This window comes from Gopherus flavomarginatus, chromosome 8 (assembly GCF_025201925.1).
Source record: "Gopherus flavomarginatus isolate rGopFla2 chromosome 8, rGopFla2.mat.asm, whole genome shotgun sequence".
NCBI lineage: Eukaryota > Metazoa > Chordata > Testudines > Testudinidae > Gopherus > Gopherus flavomarginatus.
Window position 1 is genome coordinate 57,376,563 of NC_066624.1, and position 26,993 is coordinate 57,403,555.

General features: G+C 47.9%; 1 protein-coding gene across 1 annotated transcript; it reads left to right on the top strand.

Annotated features, from left to right (window-relative positions):
- The first annotated feature begins 724 nt into the window (after positions 1–724).
- AGXT (alanine--glyoxylate aminotransferase) lies at positions 725–26,633 on the top strand. The gene is made up of 11 exons (XM_050965619.1): positions 725–1,109; positions 2,348–2,540; positions 4,315–4,379; positions 7,275–7,375; positions 13,414–13,484; positions 20,582–20,666; positions 21,680–21,775; positions 22,723–22,792; positions 23,529–23,624; positions 24,057–24,185; positions 26,526–26,633. Exons 1-11 carry the CDS (start codon positions 846–848, stop codon positions 26,631–26,633), a joined length of 1,278 nt encoding a protein of 425 aa, XP_050821576.1. The 5' UTR covers positions 725–845.
- Positions 26,634–26,993: the final 360 nt, after the last annotated feature.

The following is a 26,993-nucleotide window of genomic DNA, read 5'->3' on the forward strand; positions in this document are numbered from 1 at the left end:
GTCACAAACGCATCCCTGAAGGAAAGTGCCAGGGAAGCAGCCTGGGACTGTTCACATACCAATATCTGAGTAACCCACAGTGATAAAAAGTGACTTCTTGAATGGGAGTGGGACTCGGGAGAGCTGGGATCCATTCCCAGCTCTGCCACTGCCCTGCCAGATGACCTGGAGCAAGACTCCCTCACCTCTCTGTGCCTGTTTTCCTTCTCACCCTCTGTACATCTCGGCTATTGAGACTGGAAGCTCTTCGGGGCAGGGCTTCTCTGAGTGCTCAGTAGCATGGCTGCAGCCTCTCAGAGCTATCAGAAACCATGGCATGGTAAAAAGGACATAGGACAGGGAGTAAGGACCGGGCCCCAACAGGGCAGTCTGGCAGAGTGCAGCAGTGTATTGTTATCTCACTGAGCTTTGGGGAAAACCGGTCTGACCGAGCAAGTTAGACAAACATGGGGACTTTCTCCTGCACTAGGGAATTATGAGGCTAAAGCAAGAAGCAGCAAAGCTGTTAGTGCCACATGAGCAGCGGCAGTCAGACTGCCAGCTCCTACCAGGTGCAGAGTTCACAGGCCAGGAGGGCCAATGGGGCGGGGGGTGTTTTCAAGAGGAGCTCTCTGCATCAAGGAGGAGCCAGGCAGCTGCTGGGTCATTCAGAGGTGGGCTTAGGCTTTTATTGCCAGGATTGTGAAGGTCAGTGTGACAGGACAGAGGGTTTGACAGGCTTTGAGTCACCACTGCCAGCAAAGGCTCAGTCAGAGAGGAACGGGAGCTTGAAGGCTAGTGGCAGCAGGCCCAGGGGCTGGTTGCTGTCAGGGCAAAGGTTCATTTTGTTATCTCTGGCCCAAAAGATGCACCGAGCAATGATGGGCAGTGCCTCCCGAGTGCTCCAAGCTACAGCTCGGACTTCTCTCCATCTGCCTGTGCTCCCAGCTCCACGTTATCGCGCAATGTCTTCACAACAGCTGCTGGTGCCACCCCCGGCAGTGCTGCAGCAGCCCCTGGCCATTCCAGACAGGTTGCTCCTGGGGCCTGGGCCCTCAAACGTCCCTCCTCGGATCTTGACTGCAGGAGGTCGGCAGCTAATTGGACACCTCCACAAGGAAATGTTCCAGGTGAGGGCTACAACTCAACTTTTCCAGAACATGGTCACTGACTCATTCCAAGTGTTTCCTGCAATCTGCAGCCTCTCCCTCTCCTCAGGCACCAGTGCAATGTTTTAGATAGCAAATGAAACCCACTTTCCCTTGCTCCCGATCTTCTTTTCCCCTCTTCTGGGTTCCATTCCCACATGATGTCACTTTCTGAGTCTCCTAGGGCCCAGAAGAGGCATTTTGGTGATACTAATTGTAAGTCACTGTTGGGCTGTCATTTCTCCTGGCTTCTTTCAACTTTTGGTGCCAGTGTGTTTCTTGAAATCTTTCCTCTGTGCGTGTGCCTCTGCCCCCATGGCCACTGGGATGACTCATATGCTTCAGGCTCTTGCAGACTCAGAGCCACAGCTCTGATTCCTCCCCATTCACCACTCGGGGGCTACTCCAAAGCCCGTGACCCTTTCAGTCAGTGGACAGATTCCCACTGATTTGAATGGGCTTTGGATCAAGCTGACAAGCAGTTTGGAGAACTGCCTAGAGGCCCACCATCCACTGCCTGTCAGATTCCCAATTCTCCCAGCATTTGGAGAACTCAGGGGCAAAAACAAAATCCTTTCCCTAACCTCCTTCAGTGCTTCCGTGGCAAAGCTCTCCATGAGCGGTGCCAGCAGGGTCTGGCATTGGTTATGTTTAGCTGTTTGGTGTTGGTCTCTAGCTCTTTAAATTGCTTTCAGAACTGAGTAGAGTGTCTGTCTAGTTCAGTAGTGCCCCATGGGCACCACAAGAGAGGCCTTCCACAAAGGGAGGGCTAGGGATCAGTTTTATTTTTGGTAAAACCAATTTCTGTAAGAAATAGCTAAAAGCTGTAAATATAGTGTGTTTGTGGCTCACAGTCAAATACTCTGCAGTATGTGACATCTCCGCTGGATCCCATCATGAACTCCATGATTTTTGCCTATCCCTGTTTCATTAGAAGTACTGCACGTATATTGCCTAGCACAGGGCAGAAACAACAGCAGGCAGATGAGGGCTGGAGCTCTGCACATTCTCGCTCCCCCTTTGATGGCTGATTATTTCCTCTGTATGAGTCACTGGAAAGGTGTAGATGTAAACTTGGGCCCACTACCAGCTGCCACATCCTGGTTGTTTTCCTCCTAACACACAAAGTGTCACTGTTAGTGGGTGCCGATTTCAATGCAGTTACACTGCCAAACTGCAGGTGGCTGCTTTAACCCTGGCATCTTGTCCGTTCTCCTCAGATCATGGATGAAATCAAGCTGGGAATCCAGTATGCCTTTCAGACACAGAACCCACTGACTCTGGCCATCAGTGGCCCAGGCCACTGTGCCATGGAGGCTGCACTTCTGAACACAGTGGAGGCTGGAGAGGTGGTGTTGACGGCAGTGAATGGAATCTGGGGCGAGCGCGCAACAGACATCTCCAAGAGACTGGGTATGGGACTTGGACCCCTTCCCGTTTGTTGTGTGAGGCCCCCAGCTACAAACAGCTCCAGGATGGCTCAGACTAGGGACTAAGCTAGACTCTTGGTCACTCCGAGTGGCTCTCAGCAAAATGTGCACCGTGGCTAGGTCAGAACCATTATACAGAGACATGCTGCATCTTGACACACAGGGCCAAATTGCTCTATCCAACTCTGGAGTGATTACACTGACCTAGTGTAACTGACAGTTCACCTGGACTCTCGCTGCTCAGATACAGTATGGCCCTGCTCACTCTGCCCCAGCTGGGCATTTGGCAGGCCCGAGAGAATTTGGAATAGCCCTCTCTCCCTTTCCCACCAACTGTCTTCTGGGAACTCAAAGAAATCAGGGAAGCTTTGGCAAAGGCAGATTTGGTTAGCAAGGGGCTTGCTGCAGAATAGAGAGAAAGCTTTCAGGCGCTGAAGGAGAGAAGAAGTTAGGCAGGACTGATAGTATGTAAGATCCATGAAGACATATATTTCCCACTTGATTTCAATGGGAGTTAGGTGCCTTTGAGGATCTGTCATAAGTCCTTGTCTACACTGGGGTTCTATGCATTGGGGTAATTACCCTGGAGTAGCTAGACCATCGTAAACCCCTAGTGCAATTGCCTGGTATAGACACACTACACTAGAGTAAGCCATGAATTATATCAGTGGAGTTAACCCCAGTTGCAAGCCTGGGTAAATTAAACCAGTGCAAGTGATGTATTACACTAACACAAACATCATTAAGGGTTTGCTTTGGGCACATCCATCACTGTAGCTACCCTGCTTCAAAAACCCCAGTGTAGAGCAGCCTCACTGAGTAGAAGTAGGTCCAGGGGCCCTGACATCAATACAGACCTTTGAGGGTAGTGAAGGGGAACTGAATCCACCCAGGAAGCCTTAAAAAGAGCAAACATCTCACAGAACCATCACCCTTGCCTTCCTCAGAAATGCATGGAGCCCCTGTATGTGATATCCCAGTGGGAGCCAGGACAGCTGCAATTCTCGATCTCTCAATGAGAATCTGACTGGGCTGTGTAACACTGACACAGTCTTTGGGCTCCATGCTGGGATCCCTGGGCCAAACTCTTTGGCCTGCATAATACAGGAGACCAGACAAGATGATCCTGATGGCGCCTTCTGGCCTTTAGGTCTCCGACCCTCACAGAGAAGCTTCTATTTCCCTTCCTTTCTAGTGAGCCAGTGGTTGGGATGGGGGATAGGGGGGCTGCTACCCAGCGGCACAGCATGTCCAAGTTTAATCAGTGATATTGGGAGGGCTTTCAGCATTTTCCCAGTTTTCAACAGGACAAATTCCCATGAGGCCAGGCTGGACTTTGACAGGCATCTCCACTTTCCAGTTAATACATGACTTATTACACATCCAGAACAACAGCTCGAAGTTGGTCATGGTCCATCTGCTAATGAGTGGAGGCTTGGCACCATGGTGACCCCACCTCCCCACCCACCCCCTTTGGGGTGCTCTGTGCCATCAGACATGCTAATTCTCCTCAGGTCATTGCACCAACCCTGGGATGCTGACTGCACTGTGCCAAGGTGCCCATGGGGAACGGCTCTGTGCATCCTCTCCCACGCTTGCATACCGCAGCACAGCCAGCACAATCTGTCCCTCATTGTTTAATGTTGGGGGTTCAAGGTTACTGGTGCTATTCAGGGCTGTTGTTAGAGATGGGACTGCACAGCAGGGTCTGCTAGGGCATTTCTACCAGCGCACTGACTCTATCCCACCCCTTTCAGGAGCTAATGTCCACCAACTGGTGAAGCCCCCTGGAGAATACTTTGCACTACAGGAGATTGAGGAGGTGAGTGCTGCATGTATCAGAGCAAGGACGTTGGGACTAGACTGCAGTGCACAGGTGCTGGCTAGAACAGCCTGGTGACTGTGGCCTCCTGGGACATAAGAAGAGGCAGGAATCCTTATGTTGCTGCAATGGCAGGCAGAGAAAGCAAGAATGGGCTATGCCCAGAGGAGAAACCATTCTCAACAGTCTACTGAGTGCATCCTCTGGGTTTAGGAGTAGCTGCCTTGCCCAGGAGAACCCTGCTGCTCACCAAGTGGCGGGTGGGCAGCTACTCACACTATCAGAGCGTGTCTGCATAGCCTCAGCTCCTTGCCCATCTCTGCCTGCAGCCCTGAGAAATGTTGGGAAAAGGAGCATTCTCCATCCTACCAGACAGTCAGGGGCACTGTGCGTCTCCGCTAGCTCCTGCCCTCATGTGGGAACTCATCCTGCACTGCTAGAGGGAAAGCAAAGGGCTGAGCCCCAGCTTGGTGCAATGGAAGCAATGCTGGTTTACACCAGCTGATGACCTGGCCCTAAATCTGTTATGCTGCCACCCACACACCCTTTGCTTTGTTGTATAAGTGTTCAGGGCTCAGGGTTGTCTCCTTGGCTCTTCAGAGGAAAGACATGAGGGAGTACAGGAGAAAAGCATAGGGAAGTAAGAGAGAAAACCATACACTGTTTCCACTAGACGTGGATGTATTTAACTGCTAGAATATACAGCGAGCATTTTCAGGCAGGGTTCCTTCACCCTGAGATTGCTGTGTAGGTTCCTAGCAGACCTGAATTCCTGGTACACCTACAGTGTCCAGAAGAGGGAGAGCGTTCATCACTAACAAGCCTACCCAGCTTTGTAACAGCATTATTCATTTGTGTTGTGTTAGCACAGGGATCGGCACCCTTCAGCACACGGCCCAACAGGATAAGCACCCTGGCAGGTTGAGCCGGGCTGGTTTGTTTACTGGCCGCGTCCGCAGGTTCGGCCAATAGCGGCTCCCACTGGCTGCGGTTCGCTGCTCCAGGGCAATGGGGGCTGCGGGAAGCGGCAGTCAGCACATCCCTCAGCCCACGCCGCTTCCCGCAGTCCCCATTGGCCTGGGACGGTGAACCTCAGCCCGAGGAAGCCACGATCGGCCAAACCTGGAGGCACAGCAGGTAAACAAACCAGCCCAGCCAAAGGGTGCCAAAGGTTGCCAATCCCTGTGTTAGCATCTTGGAGCTGCCATGGAGAAGGATCCCACTGTGCTAGGAGAGGTACAAACACAGCACAAAGAGAGCCTTCCCCAAAGAGTTGACAGTCCAAGTGTAAGATAGGAGACAACAGATGGCTACAGACGGACAGAGGAGCACAAGGAAACAATGAAACAACAGGCAGGGTCTCGGCTCACCAACCATCCCCAAGATTTTGGCAGGCCTCACAGCAAAGGAGAGTTTTAAGGTGGATTATGAGGTGCCTTTGTAGAGGTTTATAGGAAGCAGCCCCAAGAGTCAGAGGTAGGTTGGAAGAAGCACGAAGGAGCTTGTTTGAGGTAACAAGTGGGAGATGATGATGGCACATGCCTACAATAAATAGGAGCACCTTGTGGCACTGCTCTCATTGCACAGACACACCTGTCTTCCAGCAGGTGTGCCACCTCTGCAGCTCACCAGTACCTACGCCTGACAGCAGCCACGGGAGAGCTCCCAGCGCACCACTGCCCATGCAGGCATCTGACAGTGTCTTTGCCAGCCAGTGCCATCTCAGTGTGATGTTGCGGAAATTCTGCCTCACTCTGCCCCAACAGTCATTGGCCTTGTGCTGGGTGGCTGCTCCTATGACTCCAGCCTAGTTTATAGTCTCTCCCCTGCTGGGGCAATAAAGAGTCTGACTGACCAGGAGTCCAATGAAGGGTCAGTAATTCCAGGCCCTGAGGGGAGCACTCTGACCCCTTTGCTCCAAGAAGTTGCTGGAACCCCAACCTGCCCACCCACTCCTCCAGGGTTGAGCTCAGTGACCATGCATTAAACAGTGGGGACTGTCTCCTCACAAACCCTCACTGCTACCTCCCTCAGCTCTCCTGGATGCCTTTGCCAGACTCACACTCTGCTTCTGCCTCTCTAGAAGTCCAATTTCCTGCCAGTCTGCAGCTGAAGGCAACTCCTTCTCTGTAGTCCCTCTGCAACCCCCCTCTCCTTGGCCCTGCTTGCCTTCTTATCCCCCAGCTGTTACTGCAGCTGAGAAGATGGCTAGCCTACCCGTTAACCCCTTAGTGACAGTGGGAGAATGGGATCTCTACACCCCATGATAGCAGGTTACTCTCTTGGTGTGAGGACTGAGGGGACTGCCCTTGCCTGCAGGAACCACCTTCCTCCTCTCCCCCCACAGCTCCCATTGGTCGGGAACGGGGAACCACGGCCAATGGGAGCTTCAGGGGTGGTACCCACAGGCCAAGGCAGCACGCTGCAGAGCCACCTACCCCCCCCCCCAGGAGTCACTGTGGGGCTGCATGAGGTAAGCGACGCCAGGCTAGAGCCCACACCCCGAACCCCTCCTGCACCTCATACCCCAACCCCTGCCCTGAGCCCCCTGCTGCACCTCAGCATCCTGCCCTGAGCGCCCTAACCTCCTGCCTGGAGCCCCTGCCACACCCCTCCTGCACCCCAATCCCCTGCCCTGAGCCCCCCTAACTCCCTGCCTTGAGCCCCTTGCTGCACCCCTCCTGCACCACCGCCCCCTGCCTGGAGCCCCCTCCCACACTCCGCATTCCCTCCCGCACCCCAACTCCCTGCCCCAGCCCTACATTCATGGCCCTGCATACAATTTCCTCACCCAGATGTGGCCCTCGGGCCAAAATGTTTGCCCACCCTTGTGCCAGGGCCTCCTCAGCTTGGATGGTGTATTTAATTCTCTCTCTCTCTCTCCTGCCCCTGTAGGCTCTGGCACAGCACAAGCCCTCACTGTTCTTCATCACACATGGAGAATCATCCAGCGGGGTGCTTCAGCCACTGGATGGCTTTGGAGAGCTCTGCCACAGGTCAGTGGGATCCCTCACATGGTGCCCTGTGGCTGGACAGACTGTCTGGGCCATGGAAGGCAGGGATATCAGGGTGTGTTGGGAAACTCAAAACAAGCACTACACTTACTAACAGCATCCAATAAGCATCATGCTCTCTAGAAACCACAAAGCTCAAACACCACCAAGTTACCACACCTGCATTTTATTCTTGTTCTAAGTCTTGGGAGATCAGCAAATGGCCCTGTGAGAGCCCAGGGAACACATGTTATTGTTTGCTAAGTACCACAGAGAAGAGATAGGTGACAAAGCAGCAGCAAGGGGAGCAAAGGTGTATCAACAGCCTCCACTCAGGGGGACTGAATGTGGGGGGGGGCAAAGTGTCAAACAGCTCATTGGTGAGGAGATGGTTCTGCAGTCAGGCACAGCACAACAACCGTCAGCCAGGTCATTGCTAGGCACATAGGCGCCGACTTCACCGCTTTCCCCTGGGTGCTCGACCCATGTGCCCCTGGCCCTGCCCCTACTCCACCCCTTCCATGTGACCCTGCCCTGCCCTGCCTCTTCCCGCCCCACCCCGCCCCATTCCAACCCCTTCCCCAAAGTCCTCACCAAAACTCTGCCCATTCCTTGCTCCTATTCTGACTCCTTCCCCAAATCTCCACCCCAGCCCTGCCTCGTCCCTGCCTTCTCCCCTGAGTGTGCCACATTCCCGCTCCTCCCCCTCCCTCCTGGAGCTTGCTACACCACCAAACAGCTGTTTGGCGGTGGCCAGGTGGAAGCACTGAGAGGTAGGCAGAGGAGTGGGGACACGACGTGCTTAGGGGGGGAGGTGGAGAAGGAGGTGGGGCGGAGGGGAGGAGAGGGGAGGGGAGCTTAGCTGCCGGTGGGTGCAGAGCACCCACTAATTTTTCCCTGTGGGTGTTCCAGCCCCAGCACCTATGAACATGGATTCACCAAGGGCAAGTCATACCTGATCAACCTGATTGCCTTCTATGATGAGATAACTGGCTGTGTGGATATGGGGAAAGCAGTGGATGTGATATACCTTGACTTTAGCAAAGCTTTTGACGTGGTGTCCCACAGCTTGGGGTGTGCTACAGACCGCCAGGATCTGATTTGGATATGGATAGAGACCTCTTTAATGTTTTTAATGAAGTAAACACTAATGGGAAATGTGTGATCATGGGAGACTTTAACTTCCCAGATATAGACTGGAAGACAAGTGCTAGCAAGAATAATAGGGCTCAGATTTTTCTGGATGTGATAGCAGATGGATTTCTTCACCAAGTAGTTGAAGAACCGACAAGAGGGGATGCCATTTTAAATTTGGTTTTGGTGAGTAGTGAGGACCTCATAGAAGAAATGGTTGTAGGGGACAGCCTTGATTTGAGTGATCATGAGCTAATTCAGTTCAAACTAGATGGAAGGATAAACAAAAATAGATCTGGGACTAGGGTTTTTGACTTCTTGAGGGCTAACTTTAAAGAATTAAGGAAATTAGTTAGAGAAGTGGATTGGACTGAAGAACTTGTGGATCTAAATGCAGAGGAGGCCTGGAATTACTTTAAGTCACAGCTGCAGAAACTATCGGAAGCCTGCATCCCAAGAAAGGGGGAAAAAAACACAGGCAGGAGTTGTAGACCAAGCTGGATGAGCAAGCATCTCAGAGAAGTGATTAAGAAAAAGCAGAAAGCCTACAAGGAGTGGAAGAAGAGTGGGATTAGCAAGGAAAGCTACCTTAGAGAGGTCAGAACATGTAGGGATAAAGTGAGAAAGGTTAAAAGCCAAGTAGAGTTGGACCTTGCAAAGGGAATTAAAACCAATAGTAAAAGGTTCTATAGCCATATAAATAAGAAGAAAATGAAAAAAGAAGTGGGACCACTAAACACTGAGGATGGAAAGGAGGTTAAGGAGAATCTAGGCATGGCCCAATATCTAAATAAGTACTTTGCCTCTGTCTTTAATAAGGCTAATGAGGAGCTTAGGGATAATGGAAGGATGACAAATGGGAATGAGGATATGGAGGTGGATATTACCACATCTGAGGTAGAAGCCAAACTTGAACAGCTTAATGGGACAAAATCGGAGGGCCCAGACAATCTTCATCCAAGAATATTAAAGGAACTGGCGCATGAAATTGCGAGCCCATTAGCGAGAATTTTTAATGAATCAGTAAACTCAGGAGTTGTACTGTACGACTGGAGAATTGCTAACATAGTTCCTATCTTTAAGAAAGGGAAAAAAAGTGATCCGAGTAACTATAGGCCTGTTAGTTTGACATCTGTAGTATGTAAGGTCTTGGAAAAAATTTTGAAGGAGAAAGTAGTTAAGGACATTGAGGTCAATGGTAATTGGGACAGATTACAACATGGTTTTACTAAAGGCAGATCGTGCCAAACCAACCTTATCTCCTTCTTTGAGAAGGTGACAGATTATTTAAACAAAGGGAATGCAGTAGACCTAATTTACCTCAATTTCAGTAAGGCATTTGACACGGTTCCACATGGGGAATTATTAGTCAAATTGGAAAAGATAGGGATCAATATGAAAATTGAAAGGTGGATAAGGAACTGATTAAAGGGGAGACTACAACGGGTCGCACTGAAGGGTGAACTGTCAGGCTGGAAGGAGGTTACTAGTGGAGTTCCTCAAGGATCGGTTTTGGGACCAATTTTATTTAACCTTTTTATTACTGATCTTGGCACAAAAAGCGGGAATGTGCTAATAAAGTTTGCGGATGACACAAAGCTGAGGGGTATTGCTAACACGGAGAAGGACCGGGATATCATACAGGAAGATCTGGATGACCTTGTAAACTGGAGTAATAGTAATAGGATGAAATTTAATAGTGAAAAGTGCAAGGTCATGCACTTAGGGATTAATAATAAGAATTTTAGATATACATTGAGGACATATCAGTTGGAAGTAACAGAGGAGGAGAAGGACCTTGGAGTATTGGTTGATCACAGGGTGACTATGAGCCGCCAATGTGATATGGCCGTTAAAAAAGCTAATGCGGTTTTAGGATGCATCAGGTGAGGTATGTCCAGCAAAGATAAGGAGGTATTAGTACCTTTATAGAAGGCACTGGTGAGACCTCACCTGGAGTACTGTGTGCAGTTCTGGTCTCCCATGTTTAAGAAGGATGAATTCAAACTGGAACAGGTTCAGAGACAGGCTACTAGGAAGATCCGAGGAATGGAAAACTTGTCATATGAAAGGAGACTCAAAGAGCTTGGCTTGTTTAGTCTAGCCAAAAGAAGGCTGAGGGGGGATATGCTTGCTCTTTATAAATATATCAGAGGGATTAATATTAGGGAGGGAGAGGAATTATTTAAGCTTAGTACCAATGTAGATACAAGAACGAATGGGTATAAACTGGACACTAGGAAGTTTAGACTTGAAATTAGACAAAGGTTTCTAACCATTAGAGGAGTGAAGTTCTGGAACAGCCTTCCAAGGGGAGTAGTGGGGGCAAAAGACATATCTGGCTTAAAGACTAAGCTTGATAAGTTTATGGAAGGGATGGTATGATGGGATAGCTTAATTTTGGCAATTGATCTTTGATTACCAGCAGATAAGTATGCCCATTGGTCGGTGACGGGATGTGGGATGGGATGGGATCTGAGTTACTGCAGAGAATTCTTTCCTGAGTGCTGGCTGAGAGTCTTGCCCACATGCTCAGGGTTTAGCTGATCGCCATATTTGGGGTCGGGAAGGAATTTTCCTCTGGGGCAGATTGGCAGAGGCCCTGGAGGTTTTTCGCCTTCCTCTGCAGCGTGGGGCATGGGTCACTTGCTGGTGGATTCTCTGCAGCTAGAGGTCTTCAAACCACAATTTGAAGACTTCAATAACTCGGACATAGGTTAGGGGTTTGTTATAGAAGTGGATGGGTAGGGTTCTGTGGCCTGCTTTGTGCAGGAGGTCAGACTTGATGATCACATTGGTCCCTTCTGACCCTAAGGTCTATGAGTCTATGAGGCTGTGAGTATTCTTGCCAGGAAGTTAAAAAAGTATGGATTGTACGAATGGACTACATGGTGGATAGAAAGCTGGCAAGATTGTCGGGCTCAAAAGGTAGTGACCAATGGCTCCATGTCTAGCTGGCAGCCGATATAAAGCAGAGTGCCCCAGTGGTCGTTCCTGGTGCCGGTTTTGTTCAACATCTTTATTAATGATCTGGATGATGGGATGAATTGCACCCTCAGCAAGTTTGCGGATGACACTAAGATGGGGGAAGAGGTAGATACACTGGAGGGTAGGGATATGATACAGAGTGATCTAGACAAATTGGAGGATTGGGCCAAAAGAAATCTGATGAGGTTCAACAAGGACAAGTGCAGGGTCCTGCACTTAGGACAGGAGAATCCCATGCACTGCTACAGGCTGGGGACCAACTGGCTAAGCAGCAGTTCTGCAGAAAAGGACCTGGGGATTACAGTGGATGAGAAGCTGGATATGAGTCAGCAGTGTGCCCTTGTTGCCAGGAAGGCTAATGGCATATTGGGCTGCATTAGTAGGAACATTGCCAGCAGATCAAGGGAAGTGATTATTCCCTTCTATTCGACACTAGTGAGGCCACATCTGGAATATTGTGTCCACTTTTGGTCCCCCCACTACAGAAGGGATGTGGACAAATTGGAGGGAGTCTAGCAGAGGGCAATGGAAATGATCAGGGGGCTGGGGCACATGATTTATGAGGAGAGATTGAGGGAATTGGGCTTATTTAGTCTACAGAAGAGAAGAGTGAGGGGGGATTTGATAGCAGCCTTCAACTACCTGAAGCGGGGGGTTCCAAAGAGGATGGAGGTTGGCTGTTCTCAGTGGTGGCAGATGACAGAATAAGGAGCAACGGTCTCAAGTTGCAGTGGAGGAGGTCTATTTTGGGTATTAGGAAACACTATTTTACTAGGAGGGTGGTGAAGCACTCGAATAGGTTACCTAGGGAGGTGGTGGAATCTCCATCCTTAGAGGTTTTTAAGGCCTGTCTTGACAAAGTCCTGAATGGGATGATTTAGTTAGTGTTGGTCCTGCTTTGAGCAGGGGGTTGGACTAGATGACCTCCTGAGGTCTCTTCCAACCCTAATGTTCTGTGATTTTCAGGTTCTCTGTCTAGCACAGCCCTACTCCCCAGCTCAGGTTGGGCCCCTGCCCTCTCCTTAGCTCGGCCCCACTCTGTTCCAGGCAATACCAGCTCACACAGAGTATGCCCCCTCCCCCGACCTCCTGACTCCCTCATTGGCCTGCCCAACTTTTCAATTAGACTCACCTGGAGCATTGGTCTCTCTCCATCGCTCCTGTGAACTGTCAGTCTCAGGGTCCTGATTTCCCATTAGCCCTTCCCCTTACTTTTTGTACTGGGAGCTAGCCAACCAAAAAAACCTCACTGAGTTTTAGTAAGGGTCTAACAATCCCTTACATATACACTGAAATGTAAGTACAATATTTATATTTCAACTGATTTAGTTGATAATTATATGATAAAATGAGGCAGTAACAATGTTTCAGTACTAGTGTGCTGTGACACTTTTGTATTTTTATGTCTGATTTTATAAGCAAGTAGTTTTTAAGTGAGGTGAAACTTGGGGGTATGCAAGACAAATCAGACTCCGGAAAGGGGTACAGTAGTCTGGAATGATTGAGAACCACTAGGGTTAGGGTTTCAGAGGGTAGGGCTACCTGAGCTTGGATTAGGGTTCCAGGGCCCTCCTAGGCAGCTGTTGCAGACTTAGATCCTCTGTGGATCAGTTGCCCGGAAGGCTGCTGAATACTTATCGAACAGTGGGGCATAATAGCATTCCCAGGTAAGGAAAAATTGCATGTTTCTCTTTCACCACTGCCCATGGGCAAAGCAATGGGCAGGTTAGTGACCCTCCTAGAGCTGTTGCAGTGGTGCTTAACACATTTCGAGGGGTCCTGGGAAATCTAAGACTCTGGAAAAATATTGTCTGGTGAGAGAAATGATAAGAACCAGAATGAATGAGAAGCTTTCAGACATCAACACAAACAGGTTGACATTTGCTAAGTAATATCTGCTCTTCCTTTCCCTCTGCTAGATATAAATGCTTACTACTGGTGGACTCTGTGGCATCATTAGGTGGAGCTCCCATCCTCATGGACCAACAGGGTAAGGAACAAAGAACTCATCTTCTTAACTAGAGTATTCACCAGCCCCATACAATAAACAAGAAAAAAAGTATGTGTGGCTAGAAAGTTCCCCTCTACAGGGGAGGCTGGGGAAAGGGTAACTCTGATTGCCTTAAAAACCAGAGCTCCTGGGCCATTCCAGATGGTGCTTAGGGGTGGGGAAGTTTAGCGGAAGGTTCATCCTGAACCATATTCTCTAGAGTGATTTCTGTTGGGAGAAACTGGGTCTAGGGTAGTGATGAGACCTTCCACTGCAGGTGCTCCCCGAGCTATGGTTAAGCTTCCAGAAAGTAGTGCTATGGCCAAGCTTCCAGAAGGTAGTGCTATGGGCAAGCTTCCAGAAGGTAGTGCTATGGACAGGTGCTGAACCTGAATGTCCAAGGGCAGGACATCTCGGGGTAACATTAATGTTCTACATGGTAGGGCCATCTGGACTATAAGAATGATTCCAGAGGACAAGGCTCCCAAGCTAGGACTATGTTTCCAAGGGTAGGGTTACCCAGGCTTGGGTTAAGGTTACAGTGGAGAGGACTCTCCAAACTACGCTTAGGGAAACAAAGCATGGGGCTCCTTGAGCTGTGGATAGGGTTTCAAAGGGTAAGGCTCTGCAGGATAGGGTTGGTGTTCTAGCACTTTGAGTTGCACAGGCTAGAGTAGGCCTCCTGAGGCTCCGGTTAGGGTTCCAGAGAGTAGGGCACCCTGGGTTTGACTCAGGGTTGTAGAGCCTAAGGCTACCAGGGTAGGGTTAGCCATTCCAACAGACAGGGCTCCCCAAGCAAGGATTAGGCTTCCAGTGTAGGGCTTCTCAGGTTAGGATGAGGGTACAAATGTTAACAGGCAAGGGTGAGTGTTCAAGAGAGTATGACTACTCTGTCTAGCATTAGGGTTTCAGATGTTAAGACTCCCCAGCTAGGCTTAGGGTTTCAGAGGGCAGGGCTCTCCAGCCTAGGGTTTGGGATCCAGAGGGTAGGGCTTTCCACCCTAGGGTTCAGGATCCAGAGGGTAGGGCTCTCGGGCACAGGGTTTGGGATCCAGAGTGCAGGGCTCTCCGGCCTAGGGTTCGGGATCCAGAGGGTAGGGCTCTCTGGCCTAGAGTTTGGGATCCGGAGTGCAGGGCTCCCTTCTAGGGTTCTGGTTCAGACAGTAGGGCTCTCTGGCCTAGGTTCTGGTTCAGAGGGTAGGGCTCTCCAGCCTAGGGTTCGGGATCCAGAGGGTAGGGCTCTCGGGCACAGGGTTTGGGATCCAGAGTGCAGGGCTCTCCCTTCTAGGGTTCTGGTTCAGAGGGTAGGGCTCTTCAGCCTAGGGTTCGAGATCCAGAGGGTAGGGCTTTCCGGCCTAGGGTTTGGGTTCCAGAAGGTGGGCCTGTAATAGCATTTCCTGTTCATAAGAACATAATAGTGTCCATACTGGGTCAGAAAAATGGTCCATCCAGCCCAGTATCCTATCTTCTGACAGTGGCCAATGCCAGGTGCTTCCAAGGGAATGAACAGAACAGAGCAATTTATCGAGTGATCTACCCCCTGTCGCCCTGTCCTAGCCTCTGGCAGTCAGAGGCTTAGGGACACCCAGAGCATAGGGTTGTGTCCTGACCATCTCAGCTAATAGCATAGATCGACCTATCCTGCATGAATTTATCTAATTTTGTTTTTAATCGACTTATACTTTGGCCTTCACAACATCCCCTGGCTATGAGTTCCACAGGTTGACTTATTGTTGTATGAAGAAGTACTTCCTTATGTTTGTTTTATATCTGCTGCCTATTAATTTTACTGGATTACCCCTGGTTCCTGTGTCATGTGAAGGAGTAAATAACACTTCCCTTTTCATTTTCCACATCATTTATGATTTTATAAACCTCTATCATATTCCCCCACCAGATGTCTCTTTTCTAAACGAAACAGCCCCTGTTTTTTTAATCACTCCTCATACAGAAACTGTTCCATACCTCTAGTCATTTTGTTGCCCTTCTCTGCACCTTTTCCAATTCTAATATCTCTTTTTTGCAATGGGGAGACCAGCTCTGCACTCAGTATTCAAGATGTGGGTGTACTATGGATTAATATAGGGGCATTATGGTATTTTCTGTCTTATTGTGTCTCTCTTTCCTAATGGTTCCTAACATTCTGTTAGCTTTTTTGACTGCTGCTGCACATTGAGCAGATGTTTTCCGAGAACTATCCATGATGACTCCAAGGTCTCTTTCTGGAGTATGTATAGTTGGGATTATGTTTTCTAATATGTATTACTTTATATTTATCAACATTGAATTTCATCTGCCCAGTCACCCGGTTTTGTGAGATCTCTTTGTAACTGTTCACAGTCATCTTTGGACTTAACTATATTGAGTAATTTTGTGCCATCTGCAAATGTTGCCACCTCACTGTTTACCCCTTTTTCCAAATCATATATGAATATGTTGAACAGCCCTGGTCCCAGTACAGACCTTTGGGGAACCCCATTATTTACCTCTCTCCTTTGTGAAAGAAATTCAGGTACAAACCCTTCCTCCCAAAACTGGAAAAAATGTAGTCAGGACCGTAAACCGTCATAGTTTGTGTTCAAAAAGAGACTTAACTCTGACCCATAGCCCTCTCCTCAATAGACCTATGATTAGTTTGTTGTGTCACTATGGTTCACTAGGGATACTGTCTTCTGGTGTGGTTTCTATTCACTTTCAGGAGTAGTTTAAGCCAGATCACAGGGTGACTAAGAGGCACTAATGGGATACTAAAACCACTCTATCCTTAGAATGATGGATAATGAGTTTAGAATAGTGAATTGTGCATTATGCAGATTGCCCTGGCTGGCTGGCAATGAAATAGTCATTCTAATGTAACATCTGTGCAGCATGAGATGAGATGTCCTGTGTCTTGCAGTGAGTGGTTGAAATGCAAGAGGGTATGTGTTGGAGCTGCTGACCCATATGTAATGAGACATGAGGCATTTCTGAGAAAATGATAGGGTGCAAACAAGCCTGGATTAACACAGGGGCTTTAGGGGCTGCAGTCCAGGGCCTTGGGCTAAGGGAGGTCCCCGCAAAAATAAATCCATAATTATATACATGAAAATATATGTATATAAAATATATGATCTATGGTTTGGGATAGAACAAATCTATTTTACTAACATATCTTATTAAAACAACTTCCTGATCATAATTATCATGTGATAAAATCCAATCATGTGCCATTTCTTATTGCTTGGATCTGTGCGCCTGTGCAGTGGTTTTATAAAAATGTCGGATAATGGTGCACCTAGAAAATATGACAGCAGAGCTCAAAAGAGAAAAGTGCAGAAGTTAAAAATGATTCATCGGGAACAGTTGTTAAACAAAATACCAAAATTGACAGGCTATTTCAGTAAACCACCAACAAATGCACCAGATATTAATGATTTGGAAAATAAGTCAACAAGCATCACAAATCCACTCAGGCAAACAACAGCAGCCACAACAGCCAGTCCAGACACAGTCAGTCAGCCAGTTTTGGATGAGAGTGACATAGCTGCATGGGATGAAGGCAAAAACGCAGCTAACTTTGACCCATACAGCACTGATGCAGCACGTTGGGCCCAATAAATGAAACAGTGCAATCTTATTGGATCACAAAGGGGCCAACACTGTGTCAAAACAAACATTGTGATTTTTCAGTGTCTGAAAAACAATACAAACACCAGAAACGGTGTTTATTGAAAAGCCTCTTCACATATACTCTTCAAAATGGGGAATCTGTACCTCCTGAGTGGCTTCTTTATTCTCTATCGACAGGGTCTGTTGTTTTTTTTTTGTGTGTGTGTCGATTGTTTGGAGATTCATCCTCTCATACAAGGGCATTTAGTGGTTGTGGCTTTAATGACTGGAAACATGATGCAGTTTGTGTTGTCGAGCACGAGAGCAACATTTGTCACAGAAATGCAATGCTTACTGGGATTTCTCCGACGCAAGCCAAAGGGCAAATTGACTCGGAACTGGAAAAATAGTTTGAAACTGACCTTGCTTATTAGAAAGAGTTCCTCAGACTGTTTCTTGAAGTTGTTAAGTTTCTGGCAGAATGTGGGCTTTCTTTCAAAGGAGACAATGAAACTGTTGGATCCCCCAATAATGGGAATTACTCGGGCGCCTTAGAATTATTGAGTCAGTTTGATCCTTTTCTAAAGGATTAATGATTAATGATCTGGATGATGGTGCAAGCATCAGCAAGTTTGCAGATGACACTAAGATGGTGGGAGAGGTAGATATGCTGGAGGGTAGGGACAGGGTCCAGAGTGACCTAGACAAATTGGAGAATTGGGCCAAAAGAAATCTGATGAGGTTCAACAAGGACAAGTGCAGAGTCCTACACTTATGAAGGAAGAATCCCATGCACCACTACAGGCTGGCTTAGCAGCAGTTCAGCAGAAAAGGACCTGGGGATTACAGTGGACGAGAAGCTGGATATGAGTCAGCAGTGTGCTCACGCTGCCAAGAAGGCCAACGGCATATTGGGCTGTATTAATAGGAGCATTGCCAGCAGATTGAGGGAAGTGATTATTCCCCTCTATTCGGCACTGGTGAGGCCACATCTGGAGTATTACATCCAGTTTTGGTCCCCCCACTACAGAAGGGATGTGGACAAATTGGAGAGAGTCCAGCAGAGGGCAATGAAAATGATTAGGGGGCTGGGGCACATGACTTACGAAGAGAGGCTGAAGGAACTGGGGTTATTTAGTCTGGAGAAGAGAAGAGTGAGGGGGGATTTGATAGCAGCCTTCAACTACCTGAAGGGGGATTCCAAAGAGGATGGAACGCGGCTGTTCTCAGTGGTGGCAGATGACAGAACAAGGAGCAATTGTCTCAAGTTGCAGTGGGGAAGGTCTAGATTGGATATTAGGAAACACTATTTCACTAGAAGGGTGATGAAGCACTGGAATGGGTTACCTAGGGAGGTGGTGGAATCTCCATCCTTAGAGGTTTTTAAGGCCCGGCTTGACAAAGCCCTGGCTGGGATGATTTAGTTGGTGTTGATCCTGCTTTGAACAGGGAATTGGACTAGATGACCTCCTGAGTTGTCTTCTAATCCTAATATTCTAGGATTCTATGAACATTAAAGAAATACGGGAATGCTGGTAAGGAAGGCCTTCATACCTTTCTTATATGATTTGTGAGGAATTTATAACTTTAATGGAACAAAGGGTGCTTTCAGAAATAAACAGTCAGTTGCAGATTGCAAAGAACTTTTCAATTATTGTAGATTCCACTCCTGACATATCCCACGTAGATCAACTTATGTTCATTGTCCGCTGTGTGTCGCAAGAGGGGCAGATTCAAGAGCATTTTCTTAAATTTCTCACAGTAACAAGTCAGTTTCGACAGTTTTGCAGAAGATGGACATTGACATAACAAATTGAGATGTCAGTGTTATGACAATGCTAGTAACATGTCAGGGGCATACAAAGGTCTGCAATCACAAATTCAGGAGATAAACCCTTTAGTAGAATGGGTACCTTGTGCAGCTCATACTCTCAATTTGAGCTTGTGCTCAAATGAATGTGTTAGTCTCTAAGGTGCCACAAGTACTCCTGTTCTTTTTACTATCAATTTAGTTGGGATTTTGAGCATAAACTGCTTCTTGGAGGCAAATACTTTGTTTTGTTCCATCACTTTTAAATTTCTGCTTGAAATCAACCACTCGCTGGCAAATTGTTACTGCAAGATTAGAGCCAAATGACAATAAGCGAATCGAGATGTGAAAGCTCTTTCAGATACAAGGTGGTCAGCACATGCCCAGGCTACAAAAGCACTACAGCTGAATTATAAAAATATTCAGGAATCTCTCCGAAAACTAGCAGACAATCCAAATCGGAACCCAAATACATGCAACGATGCTCGATCACAGGTCATGAAAATGGACAAAGCTGCAAATTGTTTTTCTTTGCAACCTTTGGAACACATTTCAAGCAACAAGCGCTGCACTTCAGGCTGTTGACCTTGACTTGCCTAATGCTATAAAGTTGGTGAACTCTTTAAAGGATTTTGTGGCTGGTCTACGAGTTCAGTTTGACAGCTTTGAAACTACCACTAAACAAATGACAGCTCGAGTTTTTCAACAGTATAAATCGGAAAAGCACTGTGAACTGTAGTGTAAAAAACAGGATGAAACTGGGGAGCTGGACTGTAAGCTGTCAGGCCTAGAGAAATCTTGCGTGGAGCTTTTCAATGTTATTATTGATAAATCTGTTGCAGAGCTGCTTTGCAGGTATGAGGCATACAAAGGGGTATGCGGCAACTTCAGATGTATGAATTATCTTCATCTACTTTCTGCATCAGAACTACATGATTCAGCTGTTAAACTACAAAACAAATATAGTACCAATTTACAAGAGGATTTTGCAAATTAACTAGTTCAATTTAGGGAGTTCACAAAACACGAGGAAAACAAAATAGCAAAGACACTACTTCTCGTTTTAAGACAATGGCGTCCGCAGTCTGTGTTTCTCAATGTAGATATTGCCTTATGGATTTTTTTGACACTGCCGGTAACTAACACTGGAGGAGAACAATCGTTTTTAAAACTGGCGCTAATAAAAAACAAGCTGAGGTCAAGAATGGATCAGATGAGACTGAATAATTTGACTCTAATATCAATAGAGTATGACTTGCTTCGTCAACTGGATTTCAGTTACATCATCGAGGATTTCTCAGCCCTGAAGACCAAAAAGAAACTAATATAACAGCTGTTCTAAGGTAAGAAGTAGGCTATTTTGAATTAACTTAACTATATTCTACATGTTTTAAGACTGAAATGTAAACACAGAACGGCTTTATGTTAATTAAAAGGCAAGTTTAGTATAGAGTTAATAGCTTCGATGCCATAATTGTGATCCTTTTCTTTTAAATTAGGATAAAGGCTTGTATACAGGGGCCCCACAAAATCTAATAGCCCCAGGCCCACAGGAGAGTTATCCAGCCCTGGGTGCAGAACTGGGCTCCTAATGGAAAGCTAGTTGCTAATCAGGACTGGAAGGATGTTGTCACTGCCTTTCCTCCACAATTAATCTTAAATGGCTGGGCTTCTAACACTACTTTTCCATTTAACACAGGTATTGACATCTTGTACTCGGGATCTCAAAAAGTCTTGAATGCTCCCCCTGGCAGTTCCCCTATCTCCTTCAGTGAGCGAGCCAGGTGAGGACAACACCACCATCCCTGTAGATTGTGAAACACGTGCACGGGGCCAGGGAGAGGTGCTCATGTACACAACACCAGGGAGAGGCAGGCTAAGCAGCAGGTGACTCAGGTCCACAGATGTGTAGAAGCACCTACACAGGTTGAACAATGTCCCTGAAAGAGTGGGAAGGTGGCCCACATTCAACCCTCTGTTACACATGGGCAAGTCCAGCCCAAGGTGTTCAAGCACCCAGAAATATCCTCTCTCCCAGTGACTGAGACCACTGATTCCTAAGTGTACAGAAGGGTGATCACTCAGCCCTCCAGCAGCAGGGCTGTCACTCCTGGGGGCAGTGCCGCTAGAATCTAGAAGACCCCTCCCATGAGTCAGCGTCGCACCATGAGAGGAAGGGTGGCAGGCTCGGGCCCTATGTCATATGAGGGGGGAGTAAAAGCAGCCACTGACCAGGCCTGACAACTTCCAATTAAGCCTGAGGTGCAGGCATTACCCCTGCAGCCCCAGCCTGTCAGAGCCTCCCCAGTACACAGGAGCCCTCTGCGCCCACAGCCAGTTCAAGCTGCAGGAAGCCAGGCACTGGCACTGTCTCACTGGGGCGGTTCTGGCCAGTGTAGTGGCTGCCTTTTCCCTCATGGGACAATGAGCAGGATTCCTGTCCATCTCACCATTATCTAATCTGTTGAATCGATCTCGGTCCCAGCAGTTCCTCTGTCAATGTCACGTCTGAGTGCTACCCAGGCAACACCTCCCTTCCCTAGCCAGTGGGAGTAAGCTCGACTAGTTAACAATAACCATATCTACCTCATATCTACCGCTTCCCTTGGCAGATATCAAAGTGCCTTACAGGAGGGCACTATTGTTATCCCCATTTTACAGGTGTGGAAACTGAGGAACGGAGGGGCCAGGAGTGTATCTGTGTGGTGCATGTAGCGGGAAAACTAAGTAAAGGTTCTGGCTGGAGGGCAGAGCTCCTCAGATCAGTTACTCAGCTTTGTCATATCCATGTTGTCAGGAAGAAGATTTTCAGCAGGAGGACGAAGCCACCTTCCTTCTTCCTGGACATGGGCTGGCTGGCCAATTACTGGGGCTGTGACGACAAGCCAAGAATGTGAGGGGCGAGCTTTGGGATGTCCTGGAAGCAGCTCTCTGACCAGGGATTTAACACACCATGACCTGAGTCCAGATGGGCTTTCATCCAAATCACAAAGCATTTCCACTTCAGTCCAAATTGAAATCCCACCCAAATCCCATCTGAACTCAGCACTCACCCCGGCTCCATAACTGACATCCATTCAGACCTCACAACTTATCTACTTCTCATCTAAACTTCAACCTGACCCCAAACCCCTTGTGTCCACCCTCACCCTAACCCTGAGCTAATTCTCATTCTTCCCCCAAAACTAATTTATGCCCCACCCCCATTATCTCACTAGAAGAGGAGAGGTGAACCAGAGAATACAGTACTCCTCACATAGCACCAACATACAGCATCCTGCTATCTGCATCCTTGGCATCAGCAGATTCTGGGCTGCTGCTTAGTCTTCATGCAGTTCCAACTTCTGATATTAGTGTAGTGCCAGGGCCGGCTTTAGGCCGATTCCCCAGAATCGGGCCCCGTGCCTAAGGGGGCCCCACTCCAGGGGTCTTCGGCAGCATTTCAGCAGCGGAGGCCTGGTTCTGGGGGTCTTTGGTAGCATTTCAGCGGCAGGGGGTCTGCTCCGGGGGTCTTCAGCGGCAGGGGGGTCCTTCGGTGTTGCAGAAGACCCGGAGTGAACCCCCCACCGCCAAAGTGCCCCGAAGCCCTGGATGCCGAGTATTCAAATCAGGCCCCGTGGGTCATAAATCCAGCCCTGGTAGTGACCTCATTTCCTTTCATTTTCCCCTTGCTATGGTGGGATAGAAAGAGGAGGTCAGGCTGAAGTATGGTTTTGGTGGCTTAGCCTCCAGGATCTGTGTAGGTTTCAGTATTGATTGTAATGTATTGATTTGAGCCAATAATGTATTTAGTCCATGTGGTCATGAGCCCTTCTCCAGCATGTCGCATGTATATTACAGGTACCATCATACTGCACCAATCAATAGCTTCTTCAGCCTGAGGGAAGGCTTGGCAATCCTTGCGGAACAGGTGAGCAATGGCAGGAGACACTCGGGCCAGGCAGGCTGGGGAAAGGCAAAGAGAAGGAACATGAATGGGAAAATGATACTGGGACTATCATCACCAAGCTGGTTGCTGGGATTGCTATTTAGAAATGCAGTTGAAGATAACACTGCTATTTTTTTAAAGTATTTATGTGCTTAAAGATGCAAACATTGGCCAGGTGGGATTTTCAAATGGAGCTAGGTATCTGTCTGCCTCTGTAGGCACCTAAATGCCTTTAAAAATCTGTGCTTGGTGCTTATGGAAGAAACTAGTTGGACAGCCCTGGAGACTGAAGTCTTTTATTTAACCACAGTATGGGCAGCTGCCAGGCAAACATCAAAGTGTGTATCTAGTGCCTCTCCAGGAGGGATAGTTCAATCTCCATCGCCATTCAGTCCTGGCCTCTTGCTGAGCTTGCCAGGCAGGAGGCCAATCTTGGGGGAGCTGCTTTTTGTTTTAGAAACGCCCCCAAGGACTGGGCTCGGTTTGTGCAGCCACGAGCGGCTAACAAATTGTGGTCATTCCAGACCTGGGCTAGATGGAAACTGGTGCTTGGGAGGTGAGAGGCCCCATCAAGGGTCACTTGAGCCACCTTCTCCCCATCAAGATGAAATGTTAAATCGACCTATCTGACCCGGGATTTGTGTCTGCCTGTCACATGCCTGGCCCTGGGACAGTAACCTCCTAGCTAATGGCTGTGCTCTTCTCCCCATTGGCCCAGGGGCTGGAGAACTCCTGGAAGCGTCACAAGGAGAACTGTCTCTACCTTTGTGCAGGGCTGCAGGAGCTGGGTCTCCTGCTCTTTGTGAAGGAACAGGTAGGACTTGGGCTGATATTACTGGACACTGTATAGGACCTGCTGGATCACTGATGTTGTTAGATTGACACTGTGGATGCAGTGTCGTCTGGCTGGGCTACAGAGAAAGAGAGCTAAGGGGATAGTTTGAGACAGATGAGGCCAGATCCTCAGCTGATGTAAATCTATGTAGCTCCACTGACATTGGCAGAACTACACTGATTGACCCCAGCTGGGGATCTCGCCGAGCTCTGAATTTCTCAGGAGGTTTCACATGCTGGGAGATTCCCAGCCAACCCAGGATGGAAAAGCAGGATCGTCCCCATAGAAAGGAATTTTTGTTCCAGGCGGCAAAGTTTGCAGCAAGGTACAAAAGGAATGGGGAAGAGGGGGAAGAGGACTGTTTGCACATGCTCAGAGGAGACCTCCTGCATGGATCTCTCTATTTTTCAGGAGGTGCGGCTCCCGACAATCACCACCTTTGTACTGCCTGAGGGATATGACTGGAAGGAGGTCATAGAGTTTATTATGAATAAACATGCAATTGAGATCTCAGGAGGCCTGGGACCATCAGCAGGGAAGGTAGGTACAAGCTGCCAGCCAGGGTCAAACTCTGCTAATGTCTGTGGCTAGTCAGGTACTTGAGCTTGCTACAAATGCTCATATGGATCTCAACAGATTATGGGCCAGGTTCTTTTCTCAGTTCCCTCTGTTATATCTAGAGCAGCTCCATTGACATCACTGGAATGATACTGGTGGAACATCACCCTAGTGCTACATTATATGTGTTTTATGTATCCAGCCAAGAACTTGCCTTGATCCTGATAGTGCCACCAGTGTCATCAGCCTCCTGGTTCCCTCCTTGCTGCTTAATAAGAACCTCAGGATCCATTGCCCGCAAAGGAACTCCCAGTCTGGTGTCAGGAAGGTACCAAGTGAGCCAGTTTCCTTGACAGAAATAGGTCCTTTCACCTGGGGCCAAGGAGTGATTTGGTATCTGAGGATTTCCCTAAATGAGCGTCTGCCTTTGCTGAGTCCCAATGACTTTCAGCACTGGTCTGGATAGGCTTGTGAAGAGTGGAGTCCAGGAGATATGCTGAACCCCCAGCTCATCCAATCACAGACTCTTTTCCAAATAGATCCTTCGGGCCTTCCATAGGGAATGCAGCCCAAGACTGATACAAACTGCTGCATCAGGGCTTCATGCACTGAGATCCAGAAATAAGCAAACTTGGAGAAAAAGCTGTCTCTAGACAAGGCCTGGCATGCTGTGCTCTTACAGCCACTTGCAAAATAAGCAGTGACTATTAGGAACCTGTAGCAGGGTTTACCACCCTTCTGTAGCCAACCACAGTGATACAGATGAGTCCTGCCCCAGTTTCCCTCACAGTCCCCAGGGCTGGCCAAGTTGCTCTTCTCCACCTTCCTGCTGCTGCTTCCTACTCCCCTTTCTCAACTGCTGCCTGGTTCTCTATAGAGGTCAGGGGCCCTCTATCAGGCAACCAACTAGACACAGATGAACTGGACCGATTTCCTCTTAAAGAGGCCAGTTGCTGTGTGAGGGAATTCTAACATAGACGTCTGTTTAATTAGGGGCTGTAATAACAAACAACCTCCTTCCCCCCCAATACACAACATTATGTGTGTGGTAGGTGTGTGGCAGAATAGAAGGTATGTGGTAGAGGGTGTAGCATTTGTAGGTCTTTCCAAGAGAGAATGGAATTGCTTGTAGAAAAATTTGCGAAAGCAAATTTTGGAGGAGAAGAAAAGCTAGTCTTTGTTCTTTCCATGTTTTCCTTGTTTGTGTCAATGAATGCAAATTAAAAGAGAATACCTAAGACAGCTACATTAAAGAGTCTTTTTCTGTAGGCTTGTTACTAACCAGTCATTACCCTAAACTGGAAAAGACTAGGGAAAATGGGAAAGTTCAAATGCAATCATTTATTAGAGGAGAGGGAAGCGCCAATAACAGCATGAGATTTATGCTGGCTTTAGGTCAAGTGCTCTGAGCACTTTTTCCAAGCCTCAGTAGAGAGTTTACCTTGTTCTGGACTGGGCACAACACTTGTGAGAAGCTTGCAGACTTATAGGGATGAGTTTTTAAGCAAAGCTATTCTTGCAGGGCCTTGGCTAGGGGGACCTAGGTTGACCATTGGTTCCTTATTTTAAGAGCTGTTCCTTATTGGAGGCATGATCCAACTCCTACTGAAGTCAATAGAAAGACTCCCATTGATTTCAATAGGAATTGGATCAACCCAAGTCAATATATGAGGTACTTTTCTCCAGTAGTCATAAGGAATAGTATAACAAGATATAAAGGGATGAATAAAGCATTGGGAGGGGCAGCTCCTTACAAATAAGCTTTGTTTTAGTGTTTCATATAATGTCATTTATTATCTCTAACTGTAGGTGGTCACCCTAGGAGGAAATCAGCCACAAAGTTTCTCCCTAGTGTATTTTATCTTTGACATACTGGCCAGCAGAGCTAAAGCAGGTGCCACCAAAGAAGCTGAAGATTTCTTGTGTTTTCATTTTACTTGTATTTGCTTAAATTATTGATAAAAACAATTACATCTATGTGGTCTGATTCCTCCACTGCCATGCCCCTTCTGCAGCGTGCACTATTGCAATGTGGCTGTGACGGCAGCTTGACTCCATTTTGATCTGCTACCTTTTTCCACCTCCTTTGCATTCACTTTTCCCAGGCATAAGTGACCGTACATAGTGCAGGGCACTGGAGAATCCGGCCCATTGTATGGTATGTGTGTAGGAAGTCACTGGTATGGGTCTCACCTCCTCCATGAACCTTGCATCCCCTGCAGACATGCAATCCGACGTGTCACTGGGCCAACCCTGGAGAACCAATTTGATCTCATCAATATTTACTACTTTCTACTGAGTTTCTTTTTTTCTCAATTTCAGGTTCTTCGAATAGGACTCATGGGCTATAACTCCACCAAATTCAATGTGGACCGAGTCCTCCATGCCCTGAAAGATGCCCTCCAGCACTGCCACAAGAACAAGCTGTGAGCAGCTCCTAGTGCAGCTGCAGACACAAGTACAGAGAGATCATTTCAGGCCTTGCTAATGCCACTGTCTTCTCCTGAACTCAAGCAGGAGGCTGAAGTGGGGCCACTGCTCTCATTTCCCTCATGTCTGTTGTACCCGATGAAATATTGATGAGTGCCTGACCAGCTGCAGCACCCTACAGGGGAAAAATGAACCACGCCATACCCAGGGAGCCATGCTCCATTGAGAATTGATTGTTTGCAGTGTTAGGTGGATCTGCACATGGATATTCAGAGTTTTTGCTTTATTGATGAATGACCAAGACTTGATCTGGCAGCATTCAGGTGAAGGATGAGGCAAAAGGGATGTGGAGGACTTGGG

What these genes read in the sequence shown, in the direction of transcription:
- AGXT (XM_050965619.1), top strand. Translation starts at nt 846, where the DNA reads ATGCACCGAGCAATGATGGGCAGTGCCTCCCGAGTGCTCCAAGCTACA. An exon ending in TCCACAAGGAAATGTTCCAG is followed by an intron (nt 1,110 to 2,347) that starts GTGAGGGCTACA and finishes CGTTCTCCTCAG; the next exon opens with ATCATGGATGAAATCAAGCT. An exon ending in AGACATCTCCAAGAGACTGG is followed by an intron (nt 2,541 to 4,314) that starts GTATGGGACTTG and finishes CACCCCTTTCAG; the next exon opens with GAGCTAATGTCCACCAACTG.